Raw genomic sequence first — 14,464 nt, 5'->3', positions numbered from 1 at the left:
CGGTGTAGAGAGAGAGACTGAGATGGAGGGTGGTAGAGAGAGAGACTGAGATGGAGGGCGGTGTAGAGAGAGAGACTGAGATGGAGGGTGGTGTAGAGAGACCGAGAGATGGAGGGCGGTAGAGAGAGAGACTGAGAGATGAAGGGCGGTAGAGAGAGAGACTGAGAGATGGAGAGTGGTGTAGAGAGACCGAGAGATGGAGGGTGGTGTAGAGAGACCGAGAGATGGAGGGTGGTGTAGAGAGACCGAGAGATGGAGGGTGGTGTAGAGAGACCGAGAGATGGAGGGTGGTGTAGAGAGACCGAGAGATGGAGGGTGGTGTAGAGAGACCGAGAGATGGAGGGTGGTGTAGAGAGACCGAGAGATGGAGGGTGGTGTAGAGAGACCGAGAGATGGAGGGTGGTGTAGAGAGACCGAGAGATGGAGGGTGGTGTAGAGAGACCGAGAGATGGAGGGTGGTGTAGAGAGACCGAGAGATGGAGGGTGGTGTAGAGAGACCGAGAGATGGAGGGTGGTGTAGAGAGAGAGACCGAGAGATGGAGGGTGGTGTAGAGAGAGAGACCGAGAGATGGAGGGTGGTGTAGAGAGAGAGACCGAGAGATGGAGGGTGGTGTAGAGGGAGAGACCGAGAGATGGAGGGTGGTGTAGAGGGAGAGACCGAGAGATGGAGGGTGGTGTAGAGGGAGAGACCGAGAGATGGAGGGTGGTGTAGAGGGAGAGACCGAGAGATGGAGGGTGGTGTAGAGGGAGAGACCGAGAGATGGAGGGTGGTGGAGAGACCGAGAGATGGAGGGTGGTGGAGAGACCGAGAGATGGAGGGTGGTGGAGAGAGAAAGACCGAGAGATGGAGGGTGGTGTAGAGAGAAAGACCGAGAGATGGAGGGTGGTGTAGAGAGAGAGACCGAGAGATGGAGGGTGGTAGAGAGAGAAGGGGGAGGAGGGAAAGAGAGAGGAGAGCAATGACCATAAGAATGAATCAATGATAATGCAATCTGGGAGATTGGTGAGCAAGGGGGGGGTCTCAGAGGGGGGGTGGGAGTGATGAGGGAGGAGAGAACCCAGCCAATTGGATTACAGGACGGAGCTGGAGCGAGGCATATGTACGATCGGACGAGCACAGAGGACAGAGTACCACTTCAATGTGATTTGAGCTAGGACACGCAGGCACACACACCTGTTAACTGAGCTGTGTGTGTGTGATAGATATGGGATTTCTCTGTATGAATTTCTCTGTATTTCCCAGCAGAAGTAATTGAATTAGGTTATTTATTTGCCCAGTCATAGTCAGAATGTCCTTTGTTGTGACTATGTCCATTGAGTTGCCATGTCCTCCTCCTCGTGATGGATATTAGTGTTGTGATGAACAGTCCCATGGATATTCTCTCTGCAGATGAGATGAGTGGTTGAACTGTGATGGTGGGGGTTAAATGGTTGGGGTTTAATGGGTTAAATGACTCCCACCTGTTCATGGGAAGCCATATCTTTCTGTATGAATTGGGTGAACATTGTGTGTGTCTATTTGACTGACTGACACAGGTACGTTTGTTTGTGAATATGTGGTTATTATTTCTGTGTGCGTTGTGCGTCTGTGTGTTTGCATATATGTGTGTGTGTGTGTTAGCCTATAGATATATCCACGCTCATCATCAATATTAACCCTTCCTGTGTGTGCCAGGACTCGTCCTCTCTGTGCTCTCAGAGAGGGGGTATCATGAAGCAGGGCTGGCTGCAGAAAGCCAACATCAACAGCAGCCTGTCTGTCTCCTTGAGGGTGAGTCAGAACAGCTCACCCATCAGCCTTGTCTACTGCCTATAGACGGGTTGGCTGACAACATCAGGAAAATGATGCACGACGTGGCCAGAAAGCGGGCGTTAGGATTCTGAACGGTCAGATAGCTAGCAACAATAACAAGAAGCTGCTGTGTGGGGAATCATAGGTGGCTCCTTTCAGCTTGTTGTATCTTGTTATTGATACCATGTCTTGTTTTGAGGTGTTTTGATGGATGTCATGTCTATGCTATATACACAACACTTCCTCAACACAACAGATTTACTAGGATAGATCATCCCAACTACAAACTACTTCCTCATCACTGTGGATTGTACACAACTGGCGACCAACTGCGGTGCTGTGCAGGCTCTTCTTGAGCTAATACAAAAATATATCTCTACGCAATGTCACAACTATAGATTTAATAACCAGCCTCCTCTACCTCTGTACACACGCATCGTTCAGCACCAGACACCTGCCTATACAGCAGATGTATCCTACAGTATGAGAGAGGATAAAGATGGCATTACTATTGGATTGATTTTTGAATTGAACCTCTCTACCTCTGTCCCTCAGGTGTTTAAGAGGAGGTATTTCTACCTGTCCCAGCTGCCGGACGGCTCCTACATCCTCAACTCCTACAAGGATGAGAAGAAGTGCAAGGACAACAAAGGGTCCATCTACTTGGACTCCTGTATAGATGTCATTCAGGTTATTATCCCATCTGGACATTACCAATACCATGAAGTGTATCTGCTGTTCTGTGTTTTTATGTTGTTACTTGCTCCTAATGTTATTGGAATAGATAGTTTGAAAATGTTATTGTAGAAGTACACCCTGACTCAGGGCTTTATACAGATGTGGGATCTTAATTTGAGCCAGTTTGCTACAGCAGGAAAATAATCCTGCAGCGACAGCAAATGTGAATTATTATGTGGATTATAATTAATGGACATTTTTGTAGGGGTTGATCCATTTTATTCATGAGGGTAAATCAAGTCTGAATTGTAAAACTCAAATACAGTACAAGTTTGCATTTCCTGCTTTGCAGGAACATTCTCAGCAACAAATGAGTGGTCAAATTAAGATCCTACATCTGTAAATTGACCATTTGCTTAAAGAGGCACACCATGTGCTCTGGGCTTTGTGTAGACCGACACGTCTAGATATACTGTCTTGCCTGTCCTAGACGCTAGACTTCCTTTCTTCCTGCCAGCCATAAAAGGACGTCTGTGATAGTCAAATGTATTATCTATGCTAATACAATGAATAGGTAATCTCTGGTCTCTAAAGAGGCAAAGACGACAGCAGCACACTCAGAATCAGGCTTTGTGAACTATTGAACTCTGTATTACGGCTGTTAAATTAGTGGAGGAATGCCAACACTAGGTGGAGGAATGCCAACACTACACAACAATAGTTGCTGAGAAAGAGAGATGAAATATTTAGCTATTTTTAATGCTGGAACAACACTGGAAAAATGCTGGCTCAGGAAAGCTACGGTATGTATAACTCATAACTGGAAGGAATTCTGTTCGTTTTGTGTTTCAACATCCCAATAAAAGGGGACTCCTTTGGGATCGGAAAACCACCACTGTGACCACATGAACAAGTCAGTTTTCAGCTCTCGCAACACTCATGAAAGTTAGGTCAGGATCCCTATCCTCCACCTTTGCCATTCTTCAAGAACTGATTGGATTTTTTGAACTGCATTCCAGTCGCCGGGCAGAAAAAAATGGGTGCTTGCATTTTTTTCTCCTAATAAATGAGAGAAACTTCTGAGTGTTGGCACTGTGTGGTACAGTAGACTGGAGAGGCTGCCATGAAGCTTTCCATTGGTTAAAGTATTTAGGAGCTATAGTGAGTGTGTTTAGATGACTTTGTTTAGATGACTACAACCAAACGTCAATATTTTCACCCCAGTGCCCTAAGATACGTCGTAACGGCTTTGAGCTAAAGATGCAGGAGCGCTTCAGCCACTTCCTGGCTGCGGACAGTGAGGCGGAGATGGAGGAGTGGGTGATCACCCTGAAACAGGCCCTGCAGAGCAGCACCGAGGGAGGAGACCGAAAGAACGGAGGAGACAGCCTAGACAGAGTGTGTGAGGAGGGAGGGGACTGGACTGGACACACACACACATATACTTATAATACACACACACTCTGATATACATACAGTGTATGCTGTATTCTTCTACTCCTACACACTTGCATTACAAACAGACATGTTATTTAGCTACTCCACTCCTGCCATTAATCTCATAGCAAAGTTTCGCCTGTCTTTCAACGCTGTAATCTCTAGGAGATTCAAATCCTTGCCACTGACCTGTAAACACACTGAAAAACCTTAACAGTCAATTACAGGATGATACACAGTTGGTACCAGAACGCAGCACTGTTTCACTTGTTTTCTCCAGTAATTTGATCTGAGTCATTCAGTTCCCCTTTCACAATTCTTTGGAATTGTTTGTTGACATAGAAGGAATTTATTGTGAACAATTGAACTCTGTGTATTACGGCTGTTACATTAGTGGAGGAATGCCAACACTAGGCAGCTGTGTGTGTAGAAGTGCGTTGGAGGAATATATTTTCCAATAAGGAAATTGTCCTTTTGAAAACAATATGTTATTTTTGCCCCTGAGATGCAGAAAGATTTGGAAGGGTTGTACAGTAGAAAGCTGTGGGAGTCAGCCTGGCTATTCTCCAGTTTCCCCTGCAACATAGTGAAGGGAGTTAGAAAGACAACAGAGTTAGTAAGAAAAGTTGCATTTAAAAGGAAATGCCTCCCCTCCCTCAGATAATTAGGACATCGCTCAACTTGGAAGAGTGGAACATAAAGTACATTCATCCATGGTTTTTGTGCAGTTGCGGGATAGCCAAGTACATAACTCTAGGAGTATCAGATATCACAGAATTTCCACTAATATCAGATGTCATTATACTCATCCGAATCATACAGTAGGCTATATGGTAAGTACTCCTTTCGACTGACACCTCTCTCACCCAATCAGATGAGGACAGCAGCAGCCAGGGGAAGGGAGAGAGCCTATTGGAGAGTCTGGGGAGGAGCCTACACCCTGAACTCATAAAGGTCAGTGTTATCAGAGTAGAGATGTGCTGTAAAGCTATGCTTATAGCTGCTTGCATAAAAAAAATGATCAGTATGCATGTATCCTTTTTGCCCTATTTTTGTACTAAGCACCAGGGCCCGTATTCACAAAGGGCTGATCTAGGATCAGGTTTTGCCATATAAGAAGGGGGGCATGATCCAAGATCGGCACTCCTACTCTGAGAAGCTTGATGAATGCGGGCCCTGATAAATGATAAATAAGCAATGGTTGGCACTCCACTAAGACATAGCCTCCAGTGCTAACAGATTCAGTCTGGTGTGTATTGGTAGTGTGTTTTAGTCTGACTTGCTCTCTTCACCTCTGGTTTCATTAGTGGCTGTGCTTTATTGTAGTAGTAGTGAATATGTATTACCCCTCATCTACTACACACAAGGAAGTGATCCTAGCCCGGTACATGGTGGAAAAGGTTTTATAGGGTTATTCAGACACCGAGCACACAGATGTAGGATCTTTAATTTGAGTTAGTTTGCTACAGCAGGAAAGCAAACTACTATCCTACAGCAACAGGAAATGTGAATTATAATTAATGGACATTTTTGTAGGGGTTGATACATTTTTTCATAAGGGAAAATCAAGTCTGAAATGTCAAAGTGGAAATGACAAACTTCAGAAGCCTTTTTAAACCTCAAATACACTACACGTTTTAAATGTCCTGCAAAAGATCAAATTAAGGTCCTACATCTGTATCCTCTTGGACAAAAAAGAAAAGCCCTCTTAAATAGTTGTATTCAAATACTGTATGTGTAAGCAGTAATATAAGCAGTAATCATTATTGATATGGCATGTGTACTAGATAATTCATTCTCTAGTCAGTTAGAGAAAAACAATAGCTCCACCTGACATATAGGCTATATTATGCCTAGTCATTTATGTGACGCTCACTGAGCTTTGATACCATTACACTATCAGGGAACAAAAGTTTACAAGCTCCCTTTATCTGTAGCAGGTCCCTAATGTAGACTATATCCTGTAACCCTGGACATAACAACCGTACAGTATCTTTATCCCATAGAGACCCCACTGGTTTAATGTATCTATAAACACAGAGCAGCACATGGAGTACAAAGAGGGCTGTAATCTCTGTGTGATAAGGCTTTTAACTGGCTCCTCTGAGATGTCCCAGCTCTCCTCTTTATAGAAGACCAGGTTATCTCTACTGTCTGTCTGGAGCTGGATGATGTGAGGAGGAGAGGAAAGGAGAGAGGGATTTAGGACAAGAGAGGGGGATGGTGGAGTTTTCTGTTGAACTCCGTTGTGACCTGAAGCTGTTATTTGTCTGTTCTTTCTTTTTTCTGTCTCTCTGCAGTATGCTAGGGAAACAGACCAGCTCAATAAACTCAACAGGAATGAAGGGAGACTAAAGCTGTTCTCTCTGGACCCTGAAACACAGGTTAGTACGGTCTGTTTTTTACTCTATTCATTTCCAATAGGACTGGCGCCGATAGATAGGGCAGCCGTGCTTCTGGCCCCTAGGCAACTTTTTTATGTGTTGTTTCTTACATTATTAGCCCAGAACATTTTTTGTGTTATTACATACAGCCGGGAAGAACTTTTGGATATCAGAGCCGCGGTAACTCGCCAACATTACGACAAGGAATACGGCTTTCCTGAATCGGTTCCTTTGTTCATACCCCACAGGGCAATTTAACTGATTCCAGAGATGGATCCAAAACACCACTGGCAGAGAAGAGATATTCAGAGTGTACTTCTAGTCCGACTCAGGAGGCGCACAACACCCACCACTTCCGATTCTATTCCCTTCCTATAGGCAGAAACTCAAACACAAAGTACCCATGCTAAGGACTATTCAACGCTGGTCTGACCAATTGGACTCCACGCTTCAAGACTGTTTTGATCACCCGTACTGGGATATGTTACGGGTAGCCTCCGAGAATAACATAGACAAATACACTGATACGGTGACTGAGTTTATCAGGAAGTGTATAGGAAATCTTGTACCCACTGTGCCTATTAAAACCTACCCTAACCAGAAACCGTGGATAGATGGCAGCATTTGCACAAAACTGAAAGCGCGAACCACCGCATTTAACCATGGCAAGGTGACTGGGAATATGGACGAATACAAACAGTGTAGTTATTCCCTCCGCAAGGCAATCAAAGAAGCGAAATATCGCCCGCTTTGAGGACAACACAGTCCCACGACGCGGCCCGCTACCAAGGACTGTGGGCTCTCCTTCTCTGTGACCGACGTGAGTAAGACATTTAAGCGCGTTAACCCTTGCAAGGCTGCCGGCCCAGACGGCATCCCTAGCCGCGTCCTCAGAGCATGCGCAGACCAGCTGGCTGGAGTGTTTATGGACATACTGTATTCAATCTCTCCCTATTCCAGTCTGCTGTCCCCACATGCTTCATGATGGCCACCATTGTTCCTGTACCCAAGAAAGCAAAGGTAACTGAACTAAATGACTATCACTCCGTAGCACTCACTTCTGTCATCATGAAGTGATTTGAGAGGCTAGTCAAGGATCATATCACCTCTACCTTACATGACACCCTAGACCCACTTCAATTTTCTTAACGTCCCAATAGATCCACAGACTATGCAATCACCATCACACTGCCCTATCCCATCTGGACAAGAGGAATACCTATGTAAGAATGATGTTCATTGACTACAGCTCAGCATTCAACACCATAGTACCCTCCAAGCTGATCATTAATAAGCTTGAGGCCCTGGGTCTGAACCCCGCCCTGTGCAACTGAGTCATGGACTTCCTGACGGGCTGCCCCCAGGTGGTGAAGGTAGGAAACAACACCTCTACTTCGCTGATCCTCAACACTGGGGCCCCACAAGGGTGTGTGCACAGCCCCCTCCTTTACTCCCTGTTCACCCATGTGTGGAAAAGCACGCCTTCAACTCAATCATCAAGTTTGCAGACGACGCAACAGTAGTAGGACTAATTACCAACAATGACGAGACAACCTACAGGGAGGAGGTGAGGGCCCTGGGAGTGCAGTGCCAGGAAAATAACCTCTCACTCAACGTCAACAAAACAAAGGAGCTGATCGTGGACTTCTGGAAACAGCAGAGGGAGCACCCCCCCATCCACATCGACGGGACTGCAGTGGAGAAGGTGGAAAGCTTCAAGTTCCTCGGCATACACATCACTGACAAATTGAAATGGTCCACCCACATAGACAGTGTGGTGAAGAAGGCTTCAATTTCCCAGAGGCTGAATAAATTTGGCTCGGCACCTAAAACCATCACAAACATTTACTAATGCTCAATTTAGAGCATCCTGTTGGGCTGTATCACCCCCTGGTACGGCAACTGCAGCGCTCGCAACCCGAAGGGCACTCCAGAGGGTGGTGCCGTCTGCCCAACGCATCACTGGGGGCAAACTACCTGCCCTCCAGGACACCTACAGCACCCGTCGTCACAGGAAGGCCAAAAAGATCAAGGACAACAATCACCTGAGCCACGGCCTGTTCACCCTGCTATCATCTAGAAGGTGAGGTCAGTACAGGTGCATCAAAACTGGAACCGAGAGACTGAAAAACAGCTTCGATCTCAAGGCCATCAGACTGTGAAATAGCAATCACTAGCACCTTAGAGGCTGCTGCCTATATACATAGACTTGAAATCACTGGCCACTTTAATAATGGAACACTAGTCACTTTAATAATGTTTACATATTTTGCATTACTCATCTCATGTATATACTGTATTCTATTCTACTGTATCTTAGTCTATGCCGCTCTGACATTGCTTGCCCAAATATTTATATGTTCTTAATTCCATTCCTTTACTTATGATTGTGTGTATTGTTGTGAAATTGTTAGATATTACTGCACTGTTGGAGCTAGAAACACAAACATTTCACTACCCATAATAATATCTGCTAAACACGTATGTGACCAATAAAATTTGACTTGATTGAATGTTTGAGTCTATTAAAGCAGACCTATAGAATGATGAGTATAGATGTGTATACCCGTAGATTAACAATATGGCATGTCTGTCTGGGCAGTCCCAGGGCCCTGCTGGCTTCACTGGCATCAAGTGAACGTCTCAATTAGAGAATGTCTGTGTACGTACATTGGATGTGTTTCCATGACGATGGATGCCAGAAGCTAACCAACATTCCCTCCTTGATCTTTCTTCCTGACCTCCCTCTCCTCCTTCCCCTCCACATCCTCCTCTCCTCTCTCTCCTCCCGCCTCTCCACTCCTCTCCACTTCTTCCTCCCCTCTCCCCTCCCCTCCAGAGGTTGGACTTCTCGGGTATGGAGCCCGACGTGAAGCCGTTTGAGGAGCGTTTCGGCCGACGCATCGCCGTCAGCTGCCATGACCTCACCTTCAGCCTGCAGGGCTGTGTCAATGAGAGGGAGGACGGGGTTCTCACCAATATAAGGTCACAGACACACACCCTTCTGCTCCAGCGTAGGTCACCGCTACAGCTCGACACTCCGCCTGAGAGAGGGACATTTGTGTGCTACATGAATTATGCATAACAGAGAACAACAGATACAAAATTAACATCAGGCTTTTCGTGTTTCATGCTGTATATTCATCTTATGTTGATATCATTATTTAATATAAAAAGTATTATCCTAAAATGGTACATATTTTAATGTAAATACTTGTAAATGTAAATACAAATTACACTACAGAGACCTATGTCATGATTCCCATTCACATTTCCTGATGTTATGAGTGTGAGATGAATGCAGTGCCTCTTTGTCGTCAGCCAGCAGTATAGAGAGCACACTAGTGAGTACTCCCTCTCTCCCTCCTCCAGAGTGGATTATCGTAGACATGAAACACAGTGATGAATGTTGGGGATGTTGGCTGACTGACATTTGCGTGGTTAGGAAAGAGTTCTACTCTCCTCCTCCCGTCTTAAACTCACATTTAGATTGGCTTAATGGTTCCTGGAAGGAATGGCCATCATTCAATATGCTTATATCTACATAAGTGCACATACACTCATAGGCACATGTTCTTTGTTTTTACCTCGTAAATACACACAGACACGCTCTCCCACACACACACACTCTCTCCCTTTCCCGTCTATCTCTGTTATCCAGGTGGAGCCGTTCTTCATCAGCCTGGCTCTGTTTGATGTGTCTAAGAGCTGTAAGATCTCCTCTGACTTCCATGTGGACCTCAACCCCCCCTGTGTACGAGAGATGCTGACTGACACCTCTCAACTGTCCCCTACATCAGAGGGAGGAGGAGGGGTGAATGGAGGAGTGAACAGTGATGCAGGGAATGGGAATGGTCTACCCATTCTGCAGAGGGTGTCTGAGTCTCTGCTGCGTTTCCCTACTCAGGTAGGACCATAGTGACCTTACCTGCCCTATACCCTGTGTGTTGGCTTGTATTGTTTTGTGTTGAGATTTGTTTACACACACACACACACACACACACACACACACACACACACACACACATATATGAGTAAGCTAAATCATGCTTGTGTTTCTGTAGAAATTATGCTGGGATCACAGAATCCCAAGATTAGAAACTTAGTCTGTCTCTCCCTTATTTGATATAAATACTTTAAGGTGAAATTCTTCTTTAGTGAAACTGCCACGACCGTTTAGGATATTACAACAACAAAGAAGTTACTGCAAACAACAAACACTATTTTTTTCCCCCTTTGACATCATTACAGGCTTGATAGAACAACAGAATATATGCTGCAATTAGTTTTCACCACGCTGCCGGAGGCTCCTCTCCTCCGTTTCTCCTCCCTTTCAACAACAAGACAAACAATAACTGTTACATAGATGCAGGTGGTCAGGAAGCAGGCGCAGTTAGTGAGTTTAATAACAACGAACATGGAGCGATACAAAACAAGAGAAGCGTCTGACATAGAAACATTAACAATACTACCTGATGACTGATAACAAAAGAGTGCTATACAAAGGGTAAAAAATCAAGGGAGTAATGATTTTTTTCCCCCCCGTCAGTCTCACTCAGGTGTCATGTTAAAAACTGCAAACATTTCTCGCCACCGTGCAGGAAATAAACTGTAAAACTGCTCATTTTCTTCTCCGCCACATGGCAAAAGGAGTAGAATTACATGACATGAACACTAAAACTGCTGACTGAAAACGAGACGGCCCGGCATCCGTGCGTTTGAGTCCGTTTCTACGTGATGAAACTTTCTTGCTCCTTTCTGAAACAAGGGAGAGGCTAGTCGAGTGGATTTGGTTCAGTCAGTCATCTTAGTGAACCCTTCCCAGCTAGCTAGTTTACTGCTTGTGGCTAGAAACTTGAGTGAGGAAAAAGTTGTGACTTGCGAGTGTTCAGAATCATATATTTTTTTCAGTAATTGTTTCTATTTGTTTTACTAAAGTATAACGTTAGAGGTTAATGCCGTAGTGAAGGACACTGTGTTGTTGTGTTGTCGGCTTGCAGCACAAACTCTATCTGTTGAGTAGTGTAGACTGTATCACGGTGACATCCAGATGGTTACTTCCAATATTACAAGGTATTTATCGTGTAGACTGCTATCCTACTCAACATAAAATCAAGTGGGATGGAACAAATTGGCGATGGTGACCCCGGACCAGGCCCAAATCCCTTACATATGACGAAGGAAGAGGTGGCGTCATAGAGGCCGGCGTGCGGGATACCTGACAAGACTACGTTGGCGAGTGGACAGACCGCCTCTACCCTCTGTTCTATTGGCAAACGTGTAATCACTGGAGAATAAGCTGGACGAGCTCTGTTTGAGACTATCCTATCAAAGGGACATGAAGAACTGTACTATACTACGCTTCTCAGAGTCATGGCTGAACAAGGACATGGGTAAAATACAGTTAGCTGGGTTTCCTGTGCATCGGCAGGACAGAACTGTAGCGTCCGGTAAACTCTGGGGGGGGGGGGGTGGTCTCTGTTAACAACAGCTGGTGCGCAATTTCTAATATTAAGGAATGTCTCTGGGTTCTGCTCGTTTAAGTTAGGATACCTCATGATAAGCTGTAGACCATGCTATTTACCAAAACAGTGTTCAGGTCATAACACACACACACACACACTCCTGCTGGGCCCATTAACAGGATTACCCAACAGCATTACTGACGGTGCCCAGCAGTAAATCACAGTACACAATCAGACTTCTACAGTTCTGAACCTCCCACCCCTAGACTTGAAACATAACAGCAAGAACATAGGCACGGGAGAGTGGAACACGGCTGCAGAATACCCTGTGAAATGGAAATAATGGAAAATAACTGTGGATAACATCTAGACCCAGAACAGAATGAAGAACAGAGCATCAAACAGAATAGAATCAATCAAGACGATGGTCATTCTCACTCTCATTGGTCAAACAATGCATGCTGATGACACAAAAAATGGAACTTGATTAAGCTCTTGCCCAGTGTGTGTGTGCGTGCGTGGACCTAGCAAAGTCTAGCAGGACACAGTGAAATAGATGGCCTACTTCTGTGATTACTGTCTGATTATAGACAAGGAGGCCAGCAGATCACAGTGTAATTGAGGTGCTGTGTGGGTGAAGTCCAAGGTAGAGGTCGACCGATTAATCGGAATGGCCGATTAATTAGGTAATCGGTGTTTTGGCCTGCCGATTTTAATATAACACCCAGAACAAACATACACAGACAACTTCTGCCACGTCCTGACCAAAATACTACACAACTACACCCTCTGCTGGTCAGGACGTGACAGGGGGTTAACTGCCTTGTTCAGGGGGGATTCGGGGATTAGTTTTTGCAACCTTCCGGTTACTAATCCAATCCAACGCACGAGGAGCCTGCAAGGCAGGCTGACTACCTGTTACGCGAGGGCAGCAAGAAGCCAAGGTAAGTTGCTAGCTAGCATTAAACTTATAAAAAACTATCAATCTTAACATAATCACTAGTTAACTACACATGGTTGATGATATTACTAGTTTATCCTACGTGTCCTGCGTTGCATATAATCGATGCGATGCCTGTTAATTTATCATTGAATCATAGCCTATTTCGCCAAACGGGTGTTGATTTAACAAGTGCATTTGCGAAAAAAGCACTGTCGTTGCACCAATGTACCTAACCATAAACATCAATGCCTTTCTTTAAAATCAATACACAAGTATATATTTTTAAACCTGCATATTTAGTTAATATTGCCTGCAAACATGAAATTGTGTCACATCTCTAGAGTTCATTGCACGCAGAGTCAGGGTATATGCAACAGTTTGGGCCGCCTGGCTCGTTGCGAACTAATTTGCCAGAATTTTACGTAATTATGACATAACATTGACATAACATTGACATAACATAACTCGTAAGCATTCATTCAGACAGCACTTTCGTGCGTTTTTTGCCAGCAGCTCTTCGCTGTGTTTCAAGGTGTTTATGACTTCAAACCGGGTGGGTATAATTTGTGGAACGTTCCAACAGGAATCTATTCCAAAAACGTCGTAAATAACAAGGTTGCCAAAAAACAACGCATACAAAGTTGTATAGCGGCAGAATAAAATACCGGGTAGTGAGTGGTCTATTTCATAGCGTTTTTCACTCATCACGTTTATTCCGAAAAATGTCTGTCCTCACTCTGGTTGCCTATAGACAAACATTAAGAATAAGCTACGTGGTGAGTTGATGCCTATTCGGCAGCTAGTTAGCTAGGTTTGTATGCGTTGCTACTTTGTATGCGTTGTTGGTTGGCAACCTTTAACTTTACGTTTTTTGGAACAGATTATACCCACCCCTTCAAGCCTGTCAACTCCCAAGATTAGGCTGGTGTAACCGATGTGAAATGGCTAGCTAGTTAGCGGGGTGCGCGCTAATAGCGTTTCAAACGTCACTCGCTCTGAGACTTGGAGTAGTAGTTCCCCTTGCTCTGCATGGGTATCGCTGCTTCAAGGGTGGCTGTTGTCGATGTGTTCCTGGTTCAAGCCCAGGTACGAGCGAGGAGAGGGACGGAAGCTATACTGTTACACTGGCAATACTAAAGTGCCTATAAGAACATCCAATAGTCAAAGGTATATGAAATACAAATTGTATAGAGAGAAATAGTCCTATAATTCCTATTATAACTACAACCTAAAACTTACCTGGGAATATTGAAGACTCATGTTAAAAGGAACCACCAGCTTTCATATGTTCCCATGTTCTGAGCAAGGAACTTAAACCTTAGCTTTTTTAAATGGCACATATTGCACTTTTACTTTCTTCTCCAACACTTTGTTTTGCATTATTTAAACCAAATTGAACATGTTTCATTATTTATTTGAGGCTAAATTGATTTTATTGATGTATTATATTAAGTCAAAATAAGTGTTCATTCAGTATTGTTGTAATTATCATTATTATAAATAAATACATTAAAAAAAGAAAAAAAACGGCCGATTAATCGGCATCGGGTTTTTGGCACCCCAATAATCGGTATCGGTATCGGTATTGAAAAAGCATAATCGGTCGACCTCTAGTCCAAGGACAGCCTCCTTCAGCCCTCAACTCTCTCTACTGCATCGGTCAGTAGCAGCAGCACAACGGTAGTCAAGGTGTGGTACTGATACAGGTACTGATACTGGCAGGCTCCCCTTAGTCAGGTCCCTTATTAATGTCCCATCTCTCTGG

General features: G+C 44.5%; 1 protein-coding gene across 1 annotated transcript in view; it reads left to right on the top strand.

Moving 5' to 3' along the window:
• LOC123728738 (dedicator of cytokinesis protein 11-like) overlaps positions 1-14,464 on the top strand; it is a 145,341-nt gene that overhangs the window by 17,011 nt on the left and 113,866 nt on the right. The window contains 7 exon segments of the mRNA XM_045701398.2: positions 1,676-1,771; positions 2,348-2,482; positions 3,695-3,868; positions 4,787-4,861; positions 6,208-6,291; positions 9,131-9,271; positions 9,953-10,198. Coding sequence (XP_045557354.2) covers positions 1,676-1,771; positions 2,348-2,482; positions 3,695-3,868; positions 4,787-4,861; positions 6,208-6,291; positions 9,131-9,271; positions 9,953-10,198 — 951 coding nt within the window.

This window comes from Salmo salar, chromosome 18, assembly GCF_965601325.2.
Source record: "Salmo salar chromosome 18, fSalSal1, whole genome shotgun sequence".
Taxonomy (NCBI): Eukaryota; Metazoa; Chordata; class Actinopteri; order Salmoniformes; family Salmonidae; genus Salmo; species Salmo salar.
Note: the sequence above shows the minus strand (reverse complement) of the source record. Positions and strands in the feature narration are given on the sequence as shown.